Source organism: Vidua chalybeata, chromosome 16 (genome assembly GCF_026979565.1).
Source record: "Vidua chalybeata isolate OUT-0048 chromosome 16, bVidCha1 merged haplotype, whole genome shotgun sequence".
NCBI classification, from domain to species: Eukaryota; Metazoa; Chordata; class Aves; order Passeriformes; family Viduidae; genus Vidua; species Vidua chalybeata.
In genome coordinates, this window is record NC_071545.1 from 12952458 (window position 1) to 12976963 (window position 24506).

General features: G+C 42.8%; 1 protein-coding gene across 1 annotated transcript in view; it reads left to right on the forward strand.

Moving 5' to 3' along the window:
* Positions 1 to 672: 672 nt before the first annotated feature.
* Positions 673 to 24506, forward strand: part of FOXK1 (forkhead box K1) — a 56609-nt gene continuing 32775 nt past the window's right edge. The window contains exon 1 of the mRNA XM_053957450.1: positions 673 to 1103. Within this exon, the coding sequence (XP_053813425.1) occupies positions 721 to 1103 (383 nt within the window). The 5' untranslated portion in view covers positions 673 to 720. The remainder of the gene's footprint in view (positions 1104 to 24506) is intronic.

Here is a 24506-nt window from a genome sequence, read left to right on the forward strand (position 1 = left end):
ACGAGCTGCAGGGATAGGACAAGGAGTAATAGGTACAAAATGAAAGAGTGGAAATTGATGTGAAATATTGGGAGGAAATTCTTCCCTGTGAGGGTGGGGAGGCCCTGGCACAGGGTGCCCAGAGAAGCTGTGGCTGCCCCATCCCTGGAAGTGTCCAAGGCCAGGCTGGATGGGGCTTAGAGCAACCTGGCAGAGTGGAAGGTGTCTTTGCCATGGCAGGGGCAGAAACTGGGTGATCTTTAAAGTCCCCCCAACCCAAACCATTCTATGATTCCATGGAGAGGCAGCAAAAGGCCGCTGAAGCGAGCCCATGTCGGTGACCAGAACCGTGCCGTGGCATGGACCTGCCCGCGCCCACAGAAAGCCCACAGCCGACTGATTTGCGGCGGGGGCACCCCCGCGGCTCGGGGGGTGTTTGTGCGGCGCGGCGGCCCCGGGGCCGGCACAGAGCGGTTTAACCGCCGGCATCGCCGGGCCGGGGCCGCTCCCTCACACCTGCCCGCGCTGCGCTGCCCGCCCTGGCCCGCAGGCGGCGCCGCGCGCCCGCCGTTGCCGCCCCCGCCCCGCGCCCCGGAGCGCGGCGGGGCGGCCGCGCCCGGCGGAGCTGCCGGGGGAGGCGGCGGCCGGCGCGGCTCCCGCCCCGCCCCGCGTCCCCGCCATCCCCGCCCCGCCGGCCCCGCCCCGGAGGCCGGCACGCTGGCTCGCTCGCTGCCGGGGAACATGGCCGAAGTCGGGGAGGACAGTAGCGGGGCGCGGGCTCTGCTGGCGCTGCGCTCGGCGCCCTGCAGCCCCGCCGCCGCGCCCCCTCCCGGGCCGCCGCCCCCGGCCGCGCCGCCCGCCGCCTGCACCGGGCCGGTGCTGGCGCGGCTGCAGGGCCGCGAGTTCGAGTTCCTCATGCGGCAGCCGGCCGTCACCATAGGCCGCAACTCCTCGCAGGGCTCGGTGGACGTCAACATGGGGCACTCCAGCTTCATCTCGCGGCGGCACCTGCAGCTCAGCTTCCAGGAGCCGCACTTCTACCTGCGCTGCCTCGGCAAGAACGGCGTCTTCGTGGACGGCGCCTTCCAGCGCCGCGGCGGCCCGGCCCTGCAGCTCCCGCCGCAGTGAGTGCCGGGGGCCGGGGGCGGCGGGGCCGGGCTCGCTCCGCAGGGCAGGAACGGCCCCAGGGGGCGGAGAGGGACCCTCTGTCCCGGGGAGGGGACGTGGGGCTGGGCGGAGCGGGGGCTCCTTCGAGGAAGGGACGGTGAGAGGTCCCTCGCCCACGGAGCAGGCGGTGAGCTGCCCGTGTCCCATGCAGGGGATGTGTGTCTGCCAGAAGGGCCTGAGGTGATGGTGAGGGGCCACAGCTGATGGAGGAAACAGGGGTGAAGGGTCCCCCTGCCCACCAGAGGTCTTACGGTATGGTGAGCGTCTGCCTTTGAAGAAGTTGGAGGGCTTGAGATAGCGATGGTGCATCCCCCTGCTCACAGAGAGCCTTAGGAGACAGTGAAGGTCCCCTCACTTGAAGTTGGTCACAGTGGGTGAGGAACACTCACCTGGTAGAGGGCACGAGGTGGTGTTGAGGGACATCTGCCTGATGAGGTTCTCGGCATCAACATGGGATGTCCTCACCTTCCCAGCCTTGCTGCCGTCTGTGGCTGAGAAAGAGGTTGATGTTCACTGAGACTGGGGCTTCTCCCTCTGAGAGAGCCATGTCTGGGGAAAAAGTGTGAAGAAGTGTAAGCCCCTCACTGCAGGATGTCCCCCCATGGTCATCATCATCCTCCATGCTTGCCTGCAGACAGACTCATGTTCAACTAGTGGCTCTTAAAGGTTTCAGAAAAAGAAGAAGGAAGGACTCTCAGTGGGCTAAAACTTGCTACACCCAAGACCTTGTCTTCTTTGGAAAAGATCTAGCGGAAAAAGTTGGAAACCACTTTGCCAGAATTGCTTACTTAAGGGTTGGCAAGTTAGGTGTTGTTCTTGGTGTCTCTGTGGAGCAGCAGAAAAAAAGGAGTCAGGTCAGGCTGGGGGTGATGCTGCTCACCAGGACAGCAGGTGCCCAAGGGTGTCTTTGCTTCCTTATGGAAGGGGAGAGGGGTGCAGAAGGGTTTGCTGTGCTGCCAGGGTCTGTGCTCTGTTAAATTCTCTTGCAGAAAGAAGAACGAGGTTGATGCTAATCTATTTCTTCCTCTGAAAACATTGTTTATAGCTGCTGAGTACTGTCCAGCGACTGCAGTGCTTCACCCCAGGGCAGCAGCGTGATAGTGGTGGGTGATGTAATTCCTGTGTGCATCTCCTCAGGTTGTTCCAGACTGACTGTGCCTAATGCCATCCCTGAGTGTGCTGTAAAGGCAGGAGATTGGGGTTGTTGTTTGTATAAAACATCTGTTTTCATCTGTCACGTTTTGGCTTTGGTACTGTTTACCTCCAGCACCAGGGTCCTGGAGTTATCCCTCTCTCGCCAGCCTGTCGCTCAGGGGAGGGTTTTTTAATTACTCATTTCCTCTGCAGGCTGCTTCATTTTGTACTTAGTAATTTAGTTATAGCTCCCTAGCTGCTCACTCTCTGAGGCGTTTTGGTTTCTAACGTGTTTCATTTTCTGAAAGAGATGTCCTTTAGTGTCTGGTTAATTAATCTGGCTTTGTAAAACAAGACCACCTGAAGCCCTGGGCGCTTCTGTTGTCATTCCCTCTGGTATCTGTGCAAGCTCTCTGCTCCCTGTCATTCTGTTTCTTCACTTGGTTAATCATAAGCATTGTGACAGAAAATTATGTCAAACAGCAACCTCGTTGTTTATTTCTCTCTCCCCTTTGCTCCTGACTCCTGGAGTGGGAACAGCAACTTTCCTCCTGCATTGGTTTAAAGGGAGGAGTTTAATGTACACTTCTGAACTTTACACAATAAGGCATCCTCATAGCTTGGCTGCTGTTGAGCTACATAAATAAACTTGGTGCTCCTCCCTTTCTGACTTCCAGAGTAGGAAAATGTTTTGCATCAATCTAAAGGAATTTGCCCCCTTGCTTCTATCAGGTAAACAACTCCTTGCTGGCCAGTCAAGGGTTTGTAACTCAGACCAGGAAAAATAAAATCTTGTTGAAGTTTAGCATACAGAGTCTTGATTGAGACTTGAAACTGTCTGCTGTTATCTCATTATCTCTGCTCTTGAAAAATCAGGCAATTCTCTCCCAGTCACCCTCTCCACACACACACACACACACAAAACTCTCCCCAGTAAACATAAAGTGCCATTTCTTTCCTGTAGAGAAGCCTGAGTGCTTACAGCCAGCTAATGTTGTCAGAAGGAGGACAAAGTGAGGACAGGTTGTAGTACACAGATTTCACACAATGTTTTCTGCATACTATGGTAATACTCCTGCCGTGTTTGACACAGCCACACCTTTTCCGTGTACCAGCAGAATGTACAGTTCATGTTAAATTTCAGGAATTAGTGATCATTCCATCCAGCGTTTTAGAGGGAGGTCCTTGTGATGTGGGCAGCTTTTGCTGGTAATATTCTAAAAACCAGTTGTTTGAGTGGTTGTCCTCCCTTTTCCCCTCACACCTGTAAAGGATGGCAGAAATGTGCAAAGAGCTGTTTTGTTTGGACCACTGCAGTCACTGCTGCTGTTACTTTGCAAGCAGAGGAAATGCTTGTGCATCATGAGATCATGAATGGAAGCAGAGGGTTCCAGGAAAAAGTGTCTTTCAGTTGTAGTTCATACTATTAGTAAAAAAATAGATGATGAGCTCATAAATTCTGTTTTCTGAGGTTCCTTCTCACTTTTCTATTTCTGTGTAGAACTTCTCTTTTCTAAGTTTTCTGAGTTTTAGAAGTAATTCCTGATGTATGGAAGATCTTGTCAGGAGGGGTGGGAAGAGAGGAAAGAGGGGGAGTTTGAGACCTTTCATGAAGCTGTACTTACCTCCTGTCTCAACAGCCCTACTCAAAATCAAGGGCTTTTGAAAAGCTTTGTATCACTTCCTCCATCAGTGTGGTGTGTGTGGATTCTCTGCTGTAACCAGGATTTTACTGCTGGGCAGGAGTATCATATTCCACAGCTGTGTTGTTATGGGAGGTTGTATTTCACAGATGTGATGACATAACTATACAGTATAATTAAACAGTAATAACCAACAAAGAGGACATTTCCTAGAGGTTAATGACAGTTAGGAACAAAGTGGGTGGAAGAGTGGAGAGCCTATGGTACAGCTGAAGATCCTTAATCAGTTTAATTAATAAGTGCCACACTACAGCAGACATTACAAATATAAATCAAGATGAAATTATGGAAGTACTTGCATCAAAAATACGTGCTTCAAATCAAATTAAGGATTTGCTAGAAACTCTTTTTATAGCTTGTGATGTTTTTTTAGCTGTGCTTGTGGGAGCTGGAAATCTGTAGATAACTATCTGGGTATTTTTCTATATGAAAGAGAGGAACTCAAAACTACCAGGAGAATATGCACCAAATTTTAAAAACTCTTGATACCAGCAAAAGTGTAAGATAGAGCAAGAACCATTAATTTAAGTGTTTTTTCCTGTTGAGGACAGTAATTTCTTCAAATGTATGGTGTAATCAGGTGTTTAGAGGATCAGGTTAATGATGAATTATTAACTTTTTCTTTGTTTTCTTCAAAATTGAATCAGTTTTAAAAATAATTGGCAGTAACAAGTTAGGCACTTCAGTAACTAAAATACGTGTTGGTTTAGTTATTTATTTATTTTGTCCCTCAGAACAGAAGGAACTGTAGCAGATGAAAGTTTTAACTTGCTAACCTGAATTTTAAGTAGCTATGAGTCAGGTCTTCAGATGCTCCTAAATACAAAAGTTCTATTGACTAAACCTGCAAGTGTTGCTTGAGCATAGCCTGATAATAGCACTTGAGCTTTTTGAACTGTGAGCTCAGTAGATTGGAAAATGATGCTTGTCTGGGAATGTTTCATGGGATATTTGCTTATTGCTGCTGTGACCATTTAGAATTTTTGCAGTAGCGTAATTAATGGAGCCTGAAGTTGGTATTTTTCAGTGTATATGAGTTCTTTCAGTATGAGGTTTCTATGCATAAAAACAAGTTTTTAAACCTGTAGTTCTTTTAGCATTTAGGAAATAAATGGAGGAGCTTTTTTAGTTTGAGAATAAATTCAAGGGAAGTAAATATATGGATGTAGGAAATCAAATTAAAACACAGAGTTAAAATAAAAACATTATGTATATAAGTCCCGTTATAAATTGAAAACTTACCATGCATGTCAAGTTTTATTAAGAGCAAGCTGCTTTATTTATAATGGGATTTTTCTAGGTGCTCAATAAACTTGACAAAAATAAATAGTCCAATACTCTGACCACACACAAAGGTGCTGATCCTGCAGAATTTTACACGTGCATTAATCTTTCCACATTGTGAGTACACAAGTTCCCTTTGGTGTTTGGGTAGTGGGGGTGTCTCAGCAACCGGAAAATGGAGAATTAGATCCAATTTCTAAGGGACGTGGCTGTACAGTCTGATAGCCAGAAACTCCAGGCACTAATTCAAGTTTTAAAAAATGCCATATTCTAGGGAAATTGAGATGTGCACAATGTACTGCAGTGTTTTGGTGACCTCCCCAAGCGCTTGAGCTCCATTCATGTGGTTGGAGCGATGCCATCACGGTGGGTGCGAGGGAGGGTGTCCTTACGTCTGGGGGCAGCTGCACACCCTGTGAACACACACCAAGGAAATGCCTTGACCACAGAACCACGACTGCAGAACTAGTTGTTTCTGAAATGCTGCATATGAATGTTGTCTCTGGTAACTGCTCAGGTAGTTTTGCTTTTTAAATATTGCAGTACCTGCTTTTTTTTTTTTTTTTTTTTTTTTTTTTTTTTTTTTTTGTTCTTTGTTTGAAATAGGTTGTTTGCTACAGCTTGTGGATGGTGGTTTTACTCTTGGTAGAAACCCTTTAAAGATTTGCTTTCTTAGTGCTTCATCTTGTATTTTTCATGCTCTTACTTAATTTCAAAGACTGTCTTTGAGAACAGGTTTTTTTGTTGCACAGCAAGATGTGATAAAGGATTACCTGATTTTAATTATGGAATTCATGTCAAGTAATAATTTTTGGCTAAGCAGCTCAATTTGTCATGAGTTATATTAAACGTTTAAGGGAAAGTTTCTCTCATGTGAAACTGCTGCTCAATTTGTTGATTCAAAAATAGCTGTGCTGTAAGTCAGGTTGTGAATATAAACTAAGGTTATGCAAAACTCAGTGTATGTCCTTATGAATTCTTTTAAACGAGGCTTGGTTCAGCTTAGCTGATGTGTTGATTATGAAAAACTTAATCTAAGGAGAACATGCCACACTTGTCTTGTACAGTTTTGTGTGGAGTCTCAGCTATAAAGTCATAAATGTGGATTCAAGTTGTGCTGGTGTAACTTCTTTGTGCTAGCAAACTCTTAATCGTAGTATGTATCCTTAGGTGACTGTGGATTCCTTCCTGTGGGTACTGTTTTGTTTTCATATAAATCTAGAGGATGAATGAGTGTGAAAGTTTTTGTTTTTCTGAAAATGGGGAATAAAAATGATGAAATCTGTAGTAATTCATATCCTAGTTATTTTGGTGCCAGCTGTGTGAGCGTACTCACTGTAGAGCATCTGTCCTGGTAACAAATCATAATAATGCTGTTTGCTTTTTTTTTTTACCCTTTCTCCAGAAAACGTGATAACTGAATAACTGAGAGCATAAATGACAACCAGATTAATGTGCCTGTTGTCTTTGTGAGCAAGCTCCCAGTAACTGCTCCACTGGCCATTTGGCATCAGAGCTGTTCTGTGGGACACCAAATTCTCTCTCTCGATGTTGCAGTTGCCTGGAGGAGTAGATGTGGCAACAGGATGTTGGTAGAGAACAGGGAACTACTTGAATTTGCCACTTATGCCATGCAAATAAAGGCTTATTGCTGGCCCAGGTGTGGTAATTAGTGTCTGTTATTAAGAGGAGATTGTGCAGTGTTGTCAGAGAGCAGAGCCAGCGAGGGTTTGGGGACTGCTCTGTGACAGCCTGGGGTGACAAAGGGGACATAAGCTGGTGAGGTGCTTGTTAAACCACTCAGAGAGCTGACAGTTCCCTCCAGCTGGCTTTCCTATTCTGGGGGGATCTCTGCTAGCACTCAGCTCCATATCAGCTCCTCTGGCATGTGGTGATTTACTCAGAGTTCCTTCTAGCTCAGTGTCTGAGCAGTGTCTGCGTGTTCTGCCATCAGAGCCAAGGGGCTCCGTAACCAGAAATGCTTCACAGACCAAGCTTCACATCACTGCTGGTTGGATGTGGATGAGACAGCTTTCCTTTCCAATCCAAGTGGAGCTGTGGTTAAAAAAAGAAAAATCATGTGCTTTTGAGTTGGTGTTCTTAATGAAAAGGGAGAAAAATTCTCATTTGCTTTTAGTACAGATTCTTTCCTTTCCTTTTCCTTAATAGCTCTCCAGAGCACAGAGGCTTCTCTCACGTGTAGCCATGCCCAACACCAGCTTTCTTTTATTATCTTTGGTTCAGTCCCTGTACATCCAGGAGTTTCCTGAGGTTGAAGACTCATGACTGAGATATCCACTGTAAAGAAAGAATAGTCCGCAGTGTATTGGGTGGTGAAGGCCTTTGTTCTCTTACAGTTGAATATGCTTTGCAGCAAATGCCTAAGAAGTCCCCTGAGCTTGTGCAGTGTTTGCTGACAGGTAAACTTAGGTTAAAATGTTGTTTTATGCATCTGAAATGGCTGATGGGCCCTGATGTAACTGACTGCAACACTGAAACCAGGGAAAATGTGGAGGTGTCATTTTTGCAGTGATTTTTTTTTCCTTTGACAAATTTGCAAGATGAAAAAGCTGAAGTATTTTTTTGTCTCCTGAATGTGGGCTATGAAAAGGCATCTTGATGTACTTCCAGACATGGTTAATCGACTAATTGTGAGTACAAATTATTGTCTGGTCTTAATGCATTCACTTCAATCAATAATTCAGTATTAATCACTGAACTGTTTTTTCAAGTATTTATAAGTCTCCCTATTTCAATTGACTGCAGACTCCTCATAAAAGCAGATTGATGAGATGCTTATAGAGCAGATGAATTTCTCCCTTAAGTAAATGTGAGTGAAAATTTCCATCCAATTGTATATTCTTTGTTTTCATAGTACAAATACAATTTTACTAATGTCTATTCACTTTTGTACACAAATGTTTTTTTGCTAGTAATTCACATCTTTGGTTTCTTCAGAACAGCTCAGTAAATGCATGCGTGCATTCCTTCTGCATGGCACTTAATTTTTATGAAATACATATTTTATTGGACAGTAAAACATTTAAGTATCTTAATGGCCTAATTAATACTCTGTATCCACTTCTGTCATGTGTATTTTGCTCTTCATTATCCTTCTGCTCCTTTTTTCATGTCCTCGTGCATTTTTCATCATAAAAATTTCAAGCAGCCTTGAGAGAGCAGTCTATTACAAGGCTGTTCTTTGAATATTCAGCAACTCTTAAGATTTGATTGATAGTCCCTTCCCTCCCATCCTGTCTATTTTTAGTAACTTAAAAGCGAGTTTAATTTCTTGGGTTGTCCTTTGTTGTGCATGTGCAATTTACTTTGGTGGTTTTCCTCCCTCCTTTAAATGTACCAGATATGTAATTTTCGTGTTCTTTGAGGACATCTTGACAGTTGAGGAGAAATAATGTAGAAGTTAATTAGGAGCTCTGCCTTAGCTGAAGGAGCAAAGATGGACAGTCTTTGTCTGGTTCTGTTAATATATGCTGTGTGATTAGGATAGGAGAAGTGGAAGGAAACTTTTAGCACAGTTACCACTTGTTATCCTGCTTCGAGAATCTTCTAGCATAAGAGCCTGTTTTCATGTGCAAGCACAATTTTAGGACAGAATGAGGAGACAAAAAGCCTTGCAGAGATGGTGTAAGCACTGTGGAAAAGGACATCCCTCCTCCTCTCTCTGAAATACAACCTTGGAGCTGTACCCCTTTTTTCTGCTTTGTGCCACTTCAAGGAGAGCCTTGGGAAATCTTCCCACACAAACTGTTTTCATCTTCTGTCTCCCTTCAGGCCACATACAGAAGCCACCAACAGTTTGTCTAAGCAGGACTGGACTCCCTGCAGAGCCAGTTTGTGCACTTGCTAAAGGAATTGTTCTTGAGCAACTTCAGGCCTTTCCTCTCTTGAGGGCATAAGAACTCTGGACTCTTACACACCCGGAATCCTGATTGTGTGGGAGGAGAAAAGGACTAGAAACAGAAAGCAAATTTCATTTCTACCTGATGGGTAGACCAAAAATTATTTTGGTTTTCATTCAGTTTGAGGCATAGCCCAAGCCAGTGAGGGTGGGCTCTTGGTGTGGGAGATGTGCCAACTGCTATTTGTTTATTGATCTCGTTCCTTTTTCTAATTGTCTCATGGCTGGTGTAACGTGGTGTTGGCTGTCAACAAGCCTGGCAATTGGGTGGCTTTGCCTCCTTCTGCCTTGTTCATTCAGCTGGATAATTACTATAGCTCTTCTTTTCCCATCTCTCCCTCAGACACCATCTAATGAGACAAGATAATGAAACTGTTTTAGTCCTGGGAAGACCAGCAAAGGAAATCAAAGGCTGGCACATGCTTTGCTGCTAATGCCTTCATGGAATATTAAGGCAAGCACTGAAGTTCCCTTCAGGCATAGGAATTCTTAGAAGAAAATTCCTGATGGCTAGTGGTTAAAGAATTGTTATCATTTTTTGTGTGTATGTTGTGTAAACAAGGTGTATGCAGACTGGCTGTTGAAAATAGGCACAATCGAGTAGTTTAGACTTGCACATCATCTGTTTACAATTGTGTGAAGATCACTGCAAACAGCCACAGGATGAAGCTGGGAAACAAGTTTGTTTTGGTGGATATTGATTGTGAATCTAAAGTCTCTTGTCACCAAGTGGGTGCATCCTCTTCTCCAAGAGACTACAGTTTCTTCTCAGTTTCTTCCTGCTTTGTTCTCTATTGCAAGAATGAGAATTCCTGTTAAAATCCTATAGCAGAAAACAGCCAGAATTCTGCTTCCCAAAAGGCTGATACTGCAAACTGTGAAGTTCATATAAATATTCCACATAAGGTACATCCATTGAAGTAAAATGTTTCCCTAATTCTGTATATTGTCCTGAAGCAAAGGGAGCCTTAAAACTATGCCATTAATATGACAAGATAACTCTCTAAAATTTTCCTAATTTAAAAATAATGAAACCACTGGGGTAACAACTTCCACACGTGCTGAGTTTTGGAAGAGTCATTGTCACTTCAGTTGGTTAAACTCTTTTCAAGGATTAAACCCCTCAGCACAGTTATATATACTGGCAGAATTTAAAATACCTGAGAAATCCTGTGATAGTTTTTTATTGTTTACAATCTTAACCACGTCCTGCTAGGTGGTCTTTCACAAGCCAATTCAGTACATCATCATCTGAATCACAGTAAAATTACTGTCTTTTTTAGTAGGAGGGAAGGTTATGCCTGTGCCTGTGCTCTTTTATCCTTTATTTTAAATGTCAGTATTTGGAAGAATCCAGGTGAATGTCACTTTGTAGACACTTGTGTAAGAGACTCTCTGTTGCCCCAAATGTTTATTTGGCTCTGAGTCTAGAAGTTGTCAGCTTTAAAAACATTTGAACTACCCTCAGAGCTGTTTTAAAACAGTAATCCTGGCTTCCTCTACTGGGTATTGAATGGATTGTGAAATGTCTTCAGAGGGAGTAGAACGGACTTATGTGAACATTTTGCAAAGTTTTAACTCCATATGGGTAGTTTTTTATAATGTACATAAATAGTACATTAGCTTTTCCAAATCACTTTCTAAATGAACTGAAGCAGCCTCAAAGGAAAATACATCATAGTCCTGCTCTGCGTGTTAGAGCTCTCTTAGAGAGCCTGATTGAATTCAAAGGTTAGTACCATCCCACACACAGGCTTTTTCTGGCATATATATGTGGAAATTAGGATTTTTTTCCCTGAGCTTTACTGAGGTGATTTTGTTTTGCTCAGCCTTGCCTGATGTGTTTATAGGTAGTTCCCTGGCTTTGGAAGGGTAAGTCTGCTAAATGACTTGTGTGAGACATTTCAAGGTATTGGGCTGGCTACTTGATAGCAAACCCTACTATGATGAATGGCCCATTAGAAGAAAGTTGATGGCATTGTAAATGAGATTGTACATGAGAATCAAACTGCTCTAGTATATCCAGCAAAGATGCTGAAACAAGTGCCTCTCTCTGAAAAGGTTATTAGGAGATTTTATGAACTGCTATTTTCAAAGGTTAGTTTACCCTTATTCTCCAGGGTACAAAAATTCCCCAAGAGTCTGGATGCTTGCAGTAATGAGGAAGGGTCTTCTCGAGGAAATGGGACTTAGGATGAAAATGGGGGTAGAATTGAAGTTGGCCAGACTTGTGTGGTGAAAGGGGCAGGATCTGCAGCCAGCTGGAAGTTCCATGGCAGTTAAACAAAGATTTGAAATTCTTGGTATTGAGTGAGGTATGGAAATGAATAACCAATGCTTCTTGTAGAGGCCAACTGTGGCCTTGCAATTAGTTCCATACTGTCAGTACATATTTAATTCTTGGTGAACTGTTTAATTTCTTATTGAAAACAGAACTCTGTATAGAAGCCGGTATAGGGAAGTTCCTCTGAGCGTGGGTGCAAATGGGGCTTTTTTTTGGCACTGAGGTAGGTGTTAATTGTGGTTTGTGATTGAGGGGGAAACATAGTTCAGTGTTTCTGCCAAGATGAGCAAAGAAGGAAAATAGTTAATATTGACCTTTTTCATTTTAACCAAGATCAGTGGGACCAGCAGAGGCTTGGAAAGCCTCTCAGAAGGGCTCTTGAATTTCACAGAAGCAGGGAAGGAATGAGAGGTGGTGGCAGAGGCTGAGTCACTTCTTGTGGTCTCTGCTGTGGTAGAATGGAAGCCAGACTTAGGCTCTTATCTTAAAGTTTATCTTGGAGCAGGGAAAAATTGAGTGTGAATGGGGGCTAGGCAGCCTTTTCTGGTTTACTGCACCAGAAAATGGGTACATGTGTGTGTATTCCAGAGCTGGTGTTGAGCATTTCTTGACATCTCTGGAAAGCAATGTCAGACTCACTGCCTGGTGCTGCCAGAGTAGCCACAGTCCAGGAGTCCTGAAGCAGCCAGGGGCTACATGTTGTCATTGGGAGCTGTGGTTTAGGACTGGGGAAAGTGGGAAATGAGAAATCCTACAGGAAGTTGAGACACGTCAGGCCTCTGAGCCCTTGCAAGGGCTGAGCGAAACGTGCTCCTGACCCAAGGCTGTGCAGTGTCTGTCATTTCAGCCTTAGAGTGCAGAATTTGATGTCTGTGGAAGGATCGGTGCAGGATGAGGTGGCCAGAACAGAACTCAGAATTACATGTCATCCTGCATTGTTTCATAAGAGTTGCCTTTCATTGTGCACTTGAATTTACTTAGTGGGACAGCAAGTTGCCATGGGGGTGGATGGACTAACCTTGTTTATCCCTGTACTGTATTTTTCCAGTACCATAAAACCTAGGCTGTTGTCAAGCACACACTTGAAGTATATTTATCTCCATGGAGTGCTTTTCTCTTTGAAACTTCTGTTCCACTCCATAGTTCTGCCAATTTGATCTGTACTTCAGCTTTCTTTAATGGCTGTTATCTGGTAGGGTTGGGATTTTGTTTTGATTTGGCATTTTTCCTTTAAAACATTGCATTGGGATCTGAAATGAAGCTGCTTTAGAACTGAACACTCGGATATGATATTTATTTTTAACAGTGTTGTTAGAGTGACAACCATATAAACAAAGCTCTGTGTCCTCTGAATAAGCCCCAAACTTCTGGGAATAAAGAGTCCTCCAGGGCTTTGTGAAGACGCTGCCTTAAGACACATCTTAGCTCTTAGTCAGAGTAGGAGTGACAAGTGTGATGTTGATTCTTCCAAGATGGACACTGGCTGAACAGGACTGAAATCCCCACTTTCTTGCAGCCTATTTTACAGAGGTCCATAGAGGCCAGTAATGACTAGAAGTTGTTCAGAAGTGTTTGAAGTGTAGAGCTACTTATTCTGTCACCCAGTCTAAACAGCCACCCAGCCCCATGACAAAGGTGGTTAAAATCCCTGGAGGGAAACTGTAAGTCCTAAATACACGTTTACCACATGAGCAAGGTGGGCTGCACTTGTAGAGAAAAACAATTGATCCTGCTGTCCCTCTGTGTTGATGTTTGTGGCTCTAGCATGTGTGGTAAGCAGGAGAGGAGTTAATTTTAGCTTGATTAGCAACACAGAAGGGAATCAAGATGACTGTTGTAAATGGCAGTGGGATGAGATCAATGAGGGTAGTTTATTTCCATGCATCTGAGTGGGTGTTCTAAGCAATTTAATTTTTCTTTTTTTGTTTGTTTTTAAGAGAACCAAGAATGTTAATGCATTTAGTCCTTGAAATCCTTCCGTGGCTGCAGTCCCGAATACTTTAATGTTGTTGCGTGGTCATTGCTTTAAATGAACACCAGGTGCTTGTGTGCTGTTCCCAGCAGTTCTTTGTTTCTCTGTTACCTGGCTCAGCAGCAAGTGGTGAGTGATTTTCAGTACTGCACTCTCCGTTTTTCTCCTACTCACCTTTGTTTATATTCTGGAGCATGTTCCCAACTGTTTATGATTAAACATTGCTCAAACAGCCAGGGTAAGATTTATTGACACAAAGGAGGCTGGGAGGAGGGAGTGGCTGGCTGGTCATCTGTGTCTACTTGCAGCTGATAGTGATGTTATTGACGTTGTCCACGTGTCGGTGCAATGGCCGTGGTGTGTCCCAGAGGCTGCTGTCCAAAATCGCTGGCAAGGGACTGATCCCTGCCAGCACAGCCTTTTTCCCTTTGTGTGACGCAGTAAAAGCTCGAGCAAGGCAGTTTGTGTAGGTGATGCACTCCTTTCTCTTCAGCTTGGCCTTCTAGAAACACCCCATGGCTCTTGAGGAGGGGATCTCTATTTTTCTCTTGGTGGAAGATGCTTGCTGATCTCCACAGAGAGAAATCAGGATTTGAAACATGCTTAAAGGGGTTGTGACCTACAGGAGTTTTATGTGGTGATCCTTTTAAAAAAGACATCTTGAAAAACAATGCCGTTATATGGAATGCAAGGAAGTTCAAAATGGAAGATTGGAAAGTGAGCACCATTTAGGAAAATAAATTAAAATACAGAAATATTAGAGTTAAAAAGACACCAAGTTCATTAAAAAAGCCTTCTCTGGAACTAAAACAATTTATTTCCTGGCCCCTCTTAGCTATGTACAAACCACATAACTATTTAGCTTTTGGGGTGTCTATATGTAGCATGTTAAGTTTTGGTTATTTATTTTCAAGTCACAGATACTGATAATTTTTAAGTTTTATGAAAAAAAAAAACATAACATTGACAATATACTAAAAAATTAACAGATTGATCAGCCTAACATGGAAAGGGATTTTTGTACTTCTAAGATTTGAAGATACAAGTGAGATACACACACGTGTTGCACGTAATTTATGTTTTCTCTGAAGATCAAATATTTCTTGGCCAGTACAGAAATGGTTAAGATAGGATCTAGACCTCCACAGGTTGGAATACCTGATTAGAGCAGCCGTGGTACACAGGCTGTTGTGTGTTATACAGAGTCTCTTAACTCTCCTTATTTTTATGTATACAACCACACACACAACAAAATAACATAATAGGCTTGCTGTGTGTTACAGATGGTATCAGGCATCTGCAGTGCTGATAGTGAAACTTTCTGGTGCTGGCAGCCAACTTCATTTGAATAAAAGCCTCGTCTGCTCTTTGTGCCAGCCCATTTCTTCGGTGGCAAACTTTCATATCAGGTTTTTGATGTCAGGCCACTCGTTCTGACACATAAAACACCTCCCTGTTCCCAAGATTCAAAATAAACAGCAGCTTTATGGTTAATTTTAGCCTTTAAGGACATCTTACTAAATGTTCTCTGCAGGTCTGTTAACACCCCTAGGAATGCAACTGCAGGGCTTTTCAACATTGAAAAGCTGAAAGGCAGAGTAAATGAGAGAGTGGAATTGTCTGGCAGAGTGTGGTGCTGGGTGAAGATGTGGTTTGCCATGTGACACACAGAAAAAAATTCACTGTAACTTAACTGTGCTCAGAGACACGAAGGTGTTTATAGTAAGGACTAGACAGCAGAACAGAGCAGCTTCTGTAATGCTGTGGTGGAAGTGGGGCCAGAATTCACCCTGGGGAGCCTTTAATAAAAATCAAAAGGTAGATGTCATTGATGCAGATGAATTTATATTGATGTAAAATTGCATCTGATTTTTGTGTGTGTAGGCAAGACCTAAGGCTCCTACATTTGGCACCTTGGCAGACTTGAGGTAGATCTTCACTGGCTGTACTCCATGAAATCTGCCCTGCGTGCTGCTGACCTGCAGTGTGCTGGTGTGCAAAGGAATAGGAGCACTGGGGAAGGGAGCAGGAATTTGTGTTCTGATAGCCAGCCCTGTGCCCAGCACTCCTGGTTTGGAATGAATGGCATATTTTGAAGATGACTCCAATGTTTTGAAATGTGAAGCTGAGGGAGGTACAATTACAGCACCACCTCTTTGTTTCTCTCTGCCTGGTGGATGGGCACCCAGGAACAACCACGTTGTGTTGTCATCAGTATTTAAGAGGTGACTTTTGTGGTGGGTTTCCACAGAGACCCTTCACCTTAATGATGTTTGTTATAAAAGCCTACGAATTATATTCTTTTGATTATACCATGGCTTGGTTTCTGACATCATCTTGCTTATCATTTGTCTGGAAATAATTGTCAGGATTTTTCTGGATCAATTTTAATGTAAGTTTTAGCAGTTGAAGCTTTTTATGTTTTAAAAAGATAAGTGAATTAATCCCTAGTCAGGTGTGGATTGAGTTTGTAAATAACTGGTGACAGTGATGGTATTTTGAGAATATCCTTCAGCTTTTTTTTTTTTTTTTTCAGACAGTAAGGTAAATGAACAAACACTTAGGGCTGGCTTATAGTTGCTGCTGAAAAACTTTCAGAAAGGTCATTTTTGAAAATGCACATTCCTGACCATTTGCACTTTGATGGCTCTCTGGAGAAGACTGGAGCAGCTTCTAGCTGGGGTTATTTTGACATTGGACTGAGTAGGATTGTTATAAGATGCATCCTGCCAAGCTGGGGATAGTAGAATCTGGAGAAGACCTGTCAATAATGTTAATTCTCCAGGCAGGGTGGCAACTTCAGAGAGAGCCTCCTGCTATTCCTGCAGGCTCTCCATTAGCAGACTGAAACACCCTTCTCAGCAGTTCTGGCAGTTTCTCCCCTGCTCTTCTGTGAGCTGCTATTTTGATACTCCATGAATTTATTCCCTGACCTTGTTGAGGTGTTTCATTACACTGAAAAAGTAGCACCTATAGTATGTTACCTGGTTTGCTCTTTTTTTCCCTTTTCTGTGCTGTTTTGCTCAAAGAGGAGAATCTGAAAGTGAAGCTGCGCTTGATGTCTCAAATAATTTTCTAAGAGTGAAATCAGAACATTAATAAAGAGATGTAAGGAATGTAAAATAAAGATATATATACAAACATACAGCTCTTGATTCTTCACTGCTAATTCTCCAGTGTGAAACAGCCTCCAATGTTCTCACTTGAATGAAAAATTAACTCAATTTATCAGCTATTTTTATTAGCTCTCTGACAGCAATTAAAAGGATTGCTAAGAAAGATAAGAAATTGTGGGAAAGATGTGTAGAATAAAATGACTGCTGAAGTTTCACAGCATGATATCTACAGAGCAAACCCTCCTGAAGGTTTTACTTTTAGCATCCATTTGGGAGCCTAAACCCAAAATGTTTCTCTTCTTCTGTGTGCTTTTAAAGAAGATAATATATGAACCAAACCAGCATTTTGTAGTTCTTTGGGTTGGGCTTCTGGGATCTCTTTTCCTTTTTCGTCTTTCTCATCAGCCTGGGGGTGTTTATGCTCCTTCCCCCCCACCACCTGCTTGGCCGAGTTTCACTCACTGCCTTTTCCTGGGATGGGCAGTGGCAGTGCTGCTCTCAGTGCTGTGAGGGGATGTCTGCAGGTACCAAGGGATCACAGATATTTTCTGTGTGCATCTGTGTGTGCCTGCTGCTGGCAGGGAGAAGAACCCCAGAAGTCTGGCCAAACTTCGCTGTGAACTTTGCTGTCTTCAAAAGGAGTTTGCTGAAGTACCTTCTTGAAAATCTGCCTCTGTGTGGAAGTGTTTCTCAATTTGTTTGAACCTTGATGAAATGGCATAGAGGGAAGCCCTGTGCAACTGTGCTCAATAGAAACATTCATTACAGCTAATTTACTTCGTGCTTTTAAGAGATGTAGCTATTCATAAGTTGTGGTTTTGCCTGATGCTGCTGGTAGTATTTGTTTTAAGTAGATACACTTGCCTGCACATGCTCTTTGCCCATCTGAAATCTTGTCTGGCTGTGTTGGGTACCTCGTTTTAAGCTTGGTGATCTGCAGTGTTAGGAAAATCCCAGTGTAACCTGGGTGCCTTCTCATTAAGGGAAAAAGTCCTTTATTGTGCATACAATTTCAGCTAAACAGTAGCAAGGAGCATAAAGAAAAGGTCTTGCCTGTGACCAAGAAATGGCAATTTTGAATTTTCCTGAAGCATTGTCCTTGTTCAGCCGTGTTACTGCACTTGCTTTCTCAAGGCTGTTCAGTGAATAAGCTCAGGAGGCACAAAGGCACTAAAAGGCTTTGATTTTGCAGCATGCAGAGCCTGTGTATCCCATCTGAGATAAACACAAACCCACTGCTCCTGCAGGTGGGCCCTGCCAGTTGCCATGGGTACATGGCCATGGGAAGTTCCTGTTGGAATTGAGAGAACATTTTTGGTTTTTGTTTTGTCCCCTTTTACACAGCTGAGTGACTTGGGATTTGAAATAATTAGGCTGAATTTTTAAGAAATGGTGACTTCTCTGATTCAGGAAGTTTTGAAAATTTCCGGCCTGAGAGTATCAGCATGTGGCTGATTTAATTTGCCTGATAAAGACCAGATCTTTTCTCAAAATGAATGAATTGCAGTTTGTTTTCTGAAAGGAGAATGCAGTCTTTGGATCATGTGATGCTTAAATCTGAGTCTGTGGTTACATGCTTTGTCTTTTTTTATAGTCCATGACAAACCTGCAACATTTTTGCTGGTACCTTCTTAACTCCTTTTTCTGCTTGATATTTTTCCCCTCCACCTTCTCTTGTGTTGGTGATGCCATCTGGAAGGCAAGCTAAGGGATCTGATCTGCCTGGCAACTTAATCCCACCAAAAAGGAGATGTATAATTATTCCAGCTACCTGGTTTGCCTTGCTGTGCAGAGGTTTGGATGGTACTGTTGGCACAAGGGTGGTACTGAGAGGAACTGGCAGAAGAGAAGGAATGGTGGTGGAGTGAAGGAAATGCTTCTTACAGCAGAGAATAGGATTTAGTGACACAATTGATACCTCTTTGCAGAGATTATTTTTAAGGCAGACGAAACCAGTGAGCCTTCCAAGTGAGACACAGACTTTTATCCAGTTTCCAGTTACTCATCCTAGCAAGTCCAGGAAAGATTAGGATTTCCAGCTAGCTCAGATGTATTTCAGGGGAAGGACAGAAAATCCTTCCAGTAATCTGGAATTAGAGGGTAGTCGATAATAATTCCACTGAATTGGATATGAGGAGTTCTTGATGACTTCAGTGTGAGTTTGCCTTTACTAAAACTGGATTTATATTATTTCTAGTACAGGAACAATACCTAAGGTGTGGGTAATGCCAGGAACCCCAGAACACTGATATTCTACACTGATATGCTACTTGTGCATCTGGTGGAACATGGCAAGAGAAATAGTTACTGGAACTTTTTCTGGAATAAGTTCCCTAGAGAAGAAAATTTAAATTCATGAAGTAGAAATAAGACCGCTGTCTTTTGAATTGAACTAATTATTTCAAACATGAGCTCACTCCCATATTCACACAGGCAGTTCTGGTTCAGTCTTGGCTGACAGATGAACTCCTTTGTGTATCTGCAGTGTTAAGTGTGACAGCATATATTAAATACAGTGAGTGTGCTACAAAGCATGCAAGGCAAGTGATTTGTGAGCTCAGGGTAACTCTGAGGTTAGGAACCAGTCCTCCAGATCTAAACTCATGTGGTGACTTACAGATTAATTATGACCAAACATTACAATGGGTTGCTCTGTCATTGGAGCAGTGGGAGAGATCACTGTAGTCTTTTATTTGCAGATGATCTCACTACTTTTTAAATCTAGTTTTCTGTCAGTTGTGTTACAAAGAGTAACAGTGATTTTTCTAGCTTTTCCTCTCACTGTACAATAGTGGATAATACCAGAGGCATTTTTGCAGGCAGTTCTGCAGTTTATTTCCTTATCTTGCTGCTGTTTGGCCAAGTGCATCTTGCTTTTCTTCAGATTGACTTGATTCATTACAGGAAGAACAAATGTGGGTTCTGGACTTCACCATTTACTTGCAGACCCTTTGCTTATCTCTTCATGTATACAACAAATGATTTTACCAGCCATGAGGTATTTCTCTTGTGTGTTTGATAAAGGACTTTATGGGTAGGTCTTCAGTAGGATTTCTGTGCTTAAACTGCTCAGAGCAGTAGAGCAGTTGAAAGGGAAATAGCAAATGCTGAAAACCCTTTACTTTTAGACTGCAGTAATCTCCAAAATGAATCAACCACTCTTAAAACTGTGGCAGTTACACTGCCTGTGTCCCACAGCCTATAGAGATGTGTAAGGAAAAGCATTATAGTGACTCTTAAATTACCGTGGTGATAGGCACATGCTATCACATGTGCCTATCTAAATATCTAAATACACATTTTGTGATGTGTATTTAGACTAAAAGGAATAAAATGTATCTCTCTTCTTTCCTCCAGAACTCTCTGTAGCCTCAGTGCAATTAACTTTTTTGTTTGAAATGGAGATAGCACTATCCAAGTGGATGATATAACTGGTTTCTTATTGGTATTGCTTACTAAGTGCTATTTAGGGGAAAAATTGTAGGGTAGGGAGTGGAACAGGAAATGTTGGATGATATTATTATTATTATTATTATTTTATTGCCAAGGAGGGGTGAATAGTACCTAATCTCTGGTGACAGCTCAGACAGCATTCAGAGCTTATTATATGGTTTTATGACAATTGTTCAAACTAATACTCGTTTTAATTCATTTGTGATTGAAAGGTGGTTTTTGTAGGTGTGTTTTTGCCCACCTTGCTGCTTCAGACTGCTTAATTCCAGCAACATGCTCATTTTGAGCAAAATACTTGTGTTGATTATTCGCCTTGGGATGGAAGGGTTGAGTTTATTTTTGTGAAGGTAGAGATCATTGATTTGGTTGTTTTAGTTACTGAAATGGGAGACATCCTTCTCAATATTTTGCAGTTGAAGTGATTTGTTTTGTACTAGGTGATGCAGTGAGGCTTTGTGCTGTAGAAAATTTGAAGTTCTGAAAAGCATTGCGGTCCCTGGGCAGAGTACAACATCACAAAGCAACAAGTGTTGGTCAATAAATACTCCCAGCTCAGCTGTTGCAGAGGTCACAGCAATTCTCAGAGCCTTGTTTTTGAAGAAATTATAATCTCAGGTAGTTATTCTTATCTCAGTCTGCTTATCTCTCTGTGGGCAAACCTTCAGGGCTTAGATATATGTTTAGTTAAGTGAAGCAAACTGTTATCTTTTTCTAACCAAATTTAGTTTCATTTTTGATGCACAGGTGCTTAAACTTTCCCAGTGAGTCTTTTATGTTGTCCAAGGCACGTCCTTTCACACTGCTTCAAAGGATTTAGTGAACAAGGAGTGGATTTAGGATTTTCATAGGTGCAGGCTTGTGGTTCTTTGCTTAGCTGGCTACAGAAGATGAAGAAAAATGGGTTACAGGAGGTAATTGGGCACTTTTCTGTAATGGCTGCTCTGTACAGCACCTGCACATTGATTGTAGCCTGAAATGTTGGTATTTATGGTACACATTCACTGAAAGGATGACAAGTATCCATCTTGCCCTCCACAGAATTATGTCAGGTATTGTGAAATAGCTGGTAAGGGTAATAGCCTGACCATGAGATGACTGACAGCAAATTCTCACTTGTACTGAGAAACCCAACATGATTTTGGAATTTTGTGTATGGAAATAGTACTGCAATAGGGTGAGCTATGTGTTATTGGCACAAAACTAATGATTTTCAGAGAAATTACAGGGAACAGAGAAACAGCTGTTTTGTGGGGGTTGTTTAGGATTTTTTTCTCTTTTACAAGGGTTTTTGTGGGCACTCTTGGTCAAAATTTAGCCAGTAATGGCATAGTTCTCTATGATCATGACGTGTGCTGTGATGAGAGCTCTGGCTGGCCACTTTTGCTGAATCCAGGGTATCTGCTGATTGTAGAGATAACTGCCTCATCCTCAAGAGTTGAACTACTGTCCCCTCACATCACAGAAACACAGAATTGTTTAGGAAAGGACCTTTAAGATCATGTGAGTCCAACCATTCTGCCAGCACTGCCAGTGGCACCGCTGAACCATGTCCCCAAGTGCCACATTCACTCATCTTTTAAATTCCTCGGGGACAGCAATTCTGCCACTGCCTTGGGCAGCCTGTTCCAGTGCTTGACAACCCTTTAAGTGAAGAAATGGTTCCCAGTGTTCAATTTAAACCTCCCTTGGCACAACCTGAGGCCATTTCTTCTCATCCTGTTGTTGGGATGCAGAGCCTGACTCCCCCTGGCTGTCCCCTTCTGTCAGGGAGTTGTGCAGAGCCAGAAGGTCCCCCTGAGCCTCCTTTTCTCCAGGCTGAGCCCCTTCCCCAGCTCCCTCAGCTGCTCCTTATGGACTTGTGCTGCTCCAGACCCTTCCCCAGCTCTGTTCCCTTCTCTGGACACACTCCAGCCCCTCAATGTCCTTCCTGAATTGAGGTCCAGAGCTGGACACAGTGTTTGAGGTGTGGCCTCACCTCACAGTGGACAATCCCTGTCCTGGTCCTGCTGCTTCCACCAATGCTGATACAGAGTCAGGGTGATGGAGGGAAAGCTTGAGATCCTGGTTACAGTATCTGCATGTTTAAAAAGAAAAGGGGCTTTTGCAGACAGTCATGCTTAAGCAGGTTTTGAATGAAACCTGGGGCCTGTGGTACTGTCTGATTCAAATTGTAAAAAGTGATATTTTTAACAGAGCACCTCCTACAATGTTTCTCGCTCGACCTGCATCTCAGCACTGTACCACAGATGCTACTGGTGCAGTTATACCCCCAACATTCAGGAATAACAGGATTTCATAAATTATGGTGTGATACAGTAGACAAAGATGGTACCAACTTGCTGATTACAACACATGTGTAGTAGTTCCAGCTTACTTTTCTGGTTATTCCTTTTGCATGATGAACTGGAATGATGTTTATATATAACATAACATACTACATTATGTTTATATATATATAACAATATATATAAATATCATTCCAAGTTTTATATATGCATGTTACATGTATATTATATATATATGTTTCACTTTGGCTTTCTCATGATTTGTCTTCTTTTGTCACTGTGCTTTTCAGTGTGAATGTAAAAGCATAAATCCAGCAGAGTTTCCTGCCTCCTTTTAAAATCTTTAAATAGCCTTTTCTTGCTGTCATGCAGCAGATCTTAGCAGAAGTCGTTTGGTGCTAACAGCACTCGGGGTGCTTTAACAAAGAAATCAGTGACTGCAATAACTTCTATTGAACCTGGTACTATGTTTTGGCAAGTGCATCTCCGTTCCCTTTGCATCTGTGAGTAAAAGGTGCTTTGAGGAGGAGGAAAATATCTGTTTTTTATAGAGCCATGCAGGGTATGCAGTCATTTTGTTGGGTTTTTTCCCCTAACTATCTTTCCTGAAGTCTGCTGTAGGGTGACTGTTTATGTAAAGTCTAGTGTTTCCTAGCACTTTATTTTCAGACTTTATGTAGATGAAATGCTTGTGGTCACTGTCACTGGTTCACCACATGAAGGATGCCTAATAGCATGGGAGCTGTGCTGTCAGTGGGAGGAGCTCGCCCAGGAAACTTTTGGAAAAATCTGTCTTGTGTAAAACAAGCAAACAAAATTCTAGCAACAACTTTTATGTGACTGTAACCATGTGTGGAATGTGCACTCCTTCTCTTCCCCTTGGTCTCCAGTGTATATATAGCATGCATTCAGCCACTTGCTATGGATTCTGTGCGCTCCAGCAGGCAGCATGGAGCCAGCAATCCATTTTCTGTGACTCTCTCCTGCCTGTAGTCTAAGAAGGCAAGAATTGTTTCTGTTCAGTCTGGGGAGGCTGTTTGTGTGTTTTGAGTTTTAATGCAAACTGGAAAAAAAAAAAAAAAGAAAGAAAAAAGCTTCCTATTCTCACTGCCTTGCAAGGCATCCTAGAGAAACTGGAACCCTTTCCCACGAGGAATTGATGTATGTGCAATACTGTAAATGTGATTTTAGTGCATATGATTTCTGTGGCCAGGGATTGATTGCAGCACATACCTGTCTGTAGCAGGTTATTGAGTAAACTCAGCAGATCTGTAACTGAGGCAGGCTCTTCCTCCTGGTAACAAGACCAAAGATTTTGCAGAACATTAATTCATCCATCTAATCAGCCGGAAATTTCAGAGGTGCGTGAAAGAATTGCCTCTTGGGCACCCTTGGAAATACCAGTTAACTTCATTATGCTTTTTATGTTGAGTCTAATCTGTGCTTTCAGATTGATCTTTTTCTCATAATGAAAATGTTAAGCAGGAGTAAAAGTTGTTGTTGCATCTTTGATAGTAATCATGCAACATGGATCAAATAGTATAACTCTGTTTAAATAACCTGAAATATATACAGTAATCTTAAGGAATGCATGCTCAGTTCTGCTTGTCTGTCTTGTCCTGCTTATCTTCTGTAGAAGTGTAGTTCTCCAAGGTTTAAGTCCTGCACTAATGTGCCTCACTCCCAAATAGGACTACCTGATATAATTTATCCTCTTGGTTGGAAAGAGGGTAATTAAGAGAACAATAGAAAAGCTTATTAAAACTGCATTCAGGTTAAATGTAGTGAAAAGTGAGCTTCCTGTGACAAGATGCCTCCAAAATCATGTTCTTCTGATTTCTCACTGTCACAGTTCCCCAGCATTAGGCTGTGTCGATTTGAAGCAGCGGCTTGGGCTGTGCTGGTGGCTCTGTTTGCATTTCTGCGGTGGTTGTGATAGACTGGAACAATAACCTTAATCCCGGGCACCTTCTCACCCCTGAGGGAAGGGAGGAGTTCCACAGGAATTTACAATCTGCTTTACATTGCATTTCCATTTCTTGGGTTGCAGGTTTTTACATCAGGAAGAGCAGAAATTCAGCTATGTTAGCCCAGCTTGGCTTTGCAGGCAGTGTCAGTACTGAAGCCAGCACAGAGCAGGCTGCAGGACTTTCTAAAGCTGTGAGCACCCTTGCATACATCCACCCCCCCGTTTTTCCTGGGACTGATTC